The 4,210-nt window shown below is 35.0% G+C and overlaps 1 protein-coding gene across 1 annotated transcript; it reads left to right on the forward strand.

Moving 5' to 3' along the window:
- Positions 1-2,112: 2,112 nt before the first annotated feature.
- LOC110887974 (TMV resistance protein N-like) lies at positions 2,113-2,790 on the forward strand. The gene has a single exon (XM_022135529.1). It carries the CDS (start codon positions 2,113-2,115, stop codon positions 2,788-2,790), a length of 678 nt encoding a protein of 225 aa, XP_021991221.1.
- Positions 2,791-4,210: the final 1,420 nt, after the last annotated feature.

Here is a 4,210-nt window from a genome sequence, read left to right on the forward strand (position 1 = left end):
ACAGCATGCGACTGAGGAAAATCCCCTGTGCTAGTGGTCATATTACTTTCAGTCCTGTCACCCAATAGTAACGGTTCCTGTCACACCCTTGGTGACTGTGGACTAGTGATGTATACAAAACCCCACATACTGGCAATAATTTCATAATACAAAGACTTAATCACTGTAAGTATAACTGAAAAACATTTAGGGTTTTGTAAAGCAATTTAAGTAAAAATGTATCACAATATGTGATAAAAAGAAGAATGACTCACTTTAATGTGAGAAAAAGAAGAATGACTCACTTTGTAAACTTAGGGTTTTTACTATAAGCTTCCTGATAATATTTTCTGGCGAATTTCCTAAGTTCCTAATAAAATATACAATGTACACGTTGATACGTGGTCGAATAACGGTGCTTGTATATGTTTAAGTTTGGGTTTTTACTTGGCTTTTAATCTTGAATGGCCTACTTTTAATTAGATTTGTGTTTTGCAGGTTTATTATTGAAGTTTAAGGGGCTTTTGGGGAGCTTTACGAGCTACCGGGATGAAAAACGGACAACTGGGACGCATTACAGATCAAACGGGAACCCAAGAAGTGAAAATTGGAGAATGAGAAATGGAGAGGTCGTCGGCGACGCCCCTTGGAAAGTCCCATCGGCCAAGATCACCCGTATACAGACAAACAAGCCGTCAGAGAGATCTCAGCAACAGAGAGGCTGTCGCCGACGGGCCCCCAGGCGTCGGCGACGGGCTTCAATTTCGTCAAACACGAATTTCGGTTATTTTGTTCTTAAGAACGATTTCCATTGGATCTTTGGGCATTCAAGTTGGGAGTTACACACTAATTGGAGTTGAAATCTTCATCCTGGAGCCATACTTCACCAACCACTTCATTCCGAATGATCCATTATTGCCAACCATCATCCGAATTAAGAATCATTATCACCAATTTCACCATCATCTCCATTCAACCCATCCATTCATTCTCATCACCATTACTCACCACAAATCCTAATCACCATTTATTTCCATAATCAAGCTTCAAGATGTCGGGATTCAAGCTTTCGTCATCCGGTGATCAAGTTCCTTCAACCATGAGCGGCTAATCACCTTGGTTTCACCCCGGTGTAGGTAGTTGTATTATCTAGTGTTTCGATTTGTGTTTAGTTTTGACTTGTCTGACAAATTGTGTTTTGATTTTGAACACCTTTGATAATTGTCGTGTATTTGAATTGGATTTGCAAATTGTCAAACGATGATAAAGTTATGACTTTGTGAAATGAATTTGTGCACTTATGCGTTATCTTGGTTAGGATTTACTTGTATTGATTACAAAGTGCATTCTTGTCCGTTCTTAGGAATGATGATAGTTATTGGTGTCACACCCCGACCGCGTAAAACAACAAATCACGGCAGAAACATCGGGGAGTGTCATAACAGAATCATTGTTTCACAACACATGGTAATTTAAGTTCAGTTTTATTGAATTAAAATGTTTACATTGATAAAAATTTACAGAAACATAACATAAATTAAACTGTCTTTCATAGTTTTAAGTCACTAAGGCCCAAGTCCGCCTAGGTGTGTCACGAACATCATCATGCAATAGCTTCTGAAACACATGTGAAAATAGGTATGTCAGCATAAAAATGCCTGCGAGATACATAGGTTTTGTTGTTATAGGATTCATGACTTGTAAGTAAAAAGAAGTGTTTAAACAAAAGATAGTCATGAATCTTTGTTAAACGTTTTCTTTTATAAAATCTTATGAAATTCAAAAAGGAAATCAGATGTTATAAAAGAAAAATGTATGGTTAAACAAATAACCAAGTAAAAATGAGCTTGTATAAGATATGTCGTTTGTAAAACGATGTCTTGTGAAAATAAGTAAAATGTATCCTGTCTTTATTTTTGTCAAAGTGGTTTAGATAACGCTACGATATGTAATATCATAAAAGCACTTATATATAGGAAGTACCAGCGGCGTATCCACCATGCTTTTATCATATTACACATGCCTCGTTATTTAAATCACTTACCAAATAAACCACCAATAATGTCTTTGTCAAACCAATGTCAGATAACAACTAATGTCTTGTATGGTGAATAAAAGAATTTACTCAACCCCATGGTTGGGATATGGGGGGTTGGGGGAAGTGGTAAGACTACTCTTGCAACTTCTCTTTGTATGAGAATCTCTTGTCATTTTCAAGGTCATTGTATTGTTGAAACTATTCGAGAGGAATCGGCCAAATGTGGTTTAAAAACATTGCAAGAAAATATTCTATCGTGTCTTTTGAAAATAGAGACTAGGTTGCAGAGTGTTGCACAAGGAAAGCACATTATAAGAAGTAGGTTAAGTCAAAGCAATTTTTTAATAATTCTTGACGATGTCGATCACATTGACCAACTAGATGCTTTAGCCGGATCGCATGATTGGTTTGGCAATGGTAGCCGAATCATAATCACAACAAGAAATAAAGAATTGCTAATAAGCCACAAGGAAGTCCAAGTATGTCCTGTCACATTGTTATCACCTGAAGAAGCTATTCAACTTTTTAATAAAAGAGCATATAACAAAAACAAGCCTGTAAAAGATTATGATTCACTTTCACTAAGTGTGGTTTCTTATGCTGTTGGGCTCCCATTAGCCCTCAAAGTTAGAGGTTCTTTTCTATGTGGCAAAAACGAGGAGGAGCGGAGGTGTACCTTGGCTAGACTGAAAGAAAAACCAGATATGAAATTGTGGAAATCCTCAAAATTAGTTATGATGGGCTTAAACCTTCGGAGAAACAGTTATTCTTAGATATCACATGCTTCTTCAGGTGGGTAAGCATGCTTCATGCAATGGAGGTATTTGAAGCCTGTGGTTATGGTCCCGGTATTGGTATAGACATAACAGCGTTGAGACAAAAAGCTCTAATAACTATTGTGAATGGTAGGTTTATTATGCATGATCTCATTCAAGAAATGGGTCATTACATTGTTAGACACGAACATCCTAATGATCCTGAAAAGCATAGTCGAGTTTGGAAATGTGATGAAATAGAAAACATGCATCTCAGGGAACAACAATGGTAATGGTAAAGCTAATTAACTTTTCAAAAAATATACATTATATGTTGTATTTACTAATGCACATTTGTATACTGATAGAATATGTGAATCCAGTCTTAACAATTTTTTCTCCTACTTGCAGGAAAATGATAAGATCAAAGAGATAGAATATTTATATCCTCATGATGGTTATTTATCACTCTTCTTCCAGAATGTTTCAAATATGAAGAACCTAAGGTACCTTAAAGCAGTACTGACTACACAGGATAACATTGATGAGAATACCGAAGCGCCTAGTTTTCTTTCAAATGAGTTGTGCTATATAGAATGGAAGGGGTATCCTAGAAGTCCATTCCCAAACAGTTTCAAACCAATGAAGCTTGTTACTTTAAAACTTCAATACAACTTGCAAAAGAAACTTTGGAAGGGTTACAAGGTATATCAATTGGTATTTAGCATATAAAATTCATGGATTATAAATGACTAATGTAGACTGTAACTTTATGTTAGCACAATGGTTCCCAGAATCATTGGGATTTTTCATAGGATTCATGATTGACACAAACAGAATCACAAGCAACAACATTTTGATAAATGATTGGATTGAAATATGAAAAATAGAGAGTGAGAGAAAGGAATTGAACGTGAATTATACACAATCTGGAATTATTTTTACAGAATGATGAGCGAGGGATATGTAGGTTTTAAACCTGTGTGAGGAAGGGAGGTATTTTGGTCCAGTTACATTATAAATAGTGTATTAACATAATAATAATAATAATAATAATAATAATAATAATAATAATAATAATAATAATAATAATAATAATAATAATAATAATAATAATAATATTTACCTATGCAGCCCAATACTTAAAAAACTAACATGAATTACCGTCTAATACTTTACTCTAAGGCCATGCGTAGTGGGGGTTTTTTGGGCGTTTTCCCCTTAAAAAACGCCCCACAATGCCCAACTCCCCCCCCCATGGCATTTTTTTCAACAACATTTGGATTGGCGTTGTTTTTTTCACGCCCAAGCTCCTTTTGTGTTGACCAATCACCTTTTTTATGGTTTTTATCCAATAACATTGTTTGATAGTTTTGTAAGATTAAATATATTATGTATTAATATTTAATCTATAGCCATTATAATCATTTACATAATA

This window comes from Helianthus annuus, chromosome 2, assembly GCF_002127325.2.
Source record: "Helianthus annuus cultivar XRQ/B chromosome 2, HanXRQr2.0-SUNRISE, whole genome shotgun sequence".
Lineage (NCBI taxonomy): Eukaryota > Viridiplantae > Streptophyta > Magnoliopsida > Asterales > Asteraceae > Helianthus > Helianthus annuus.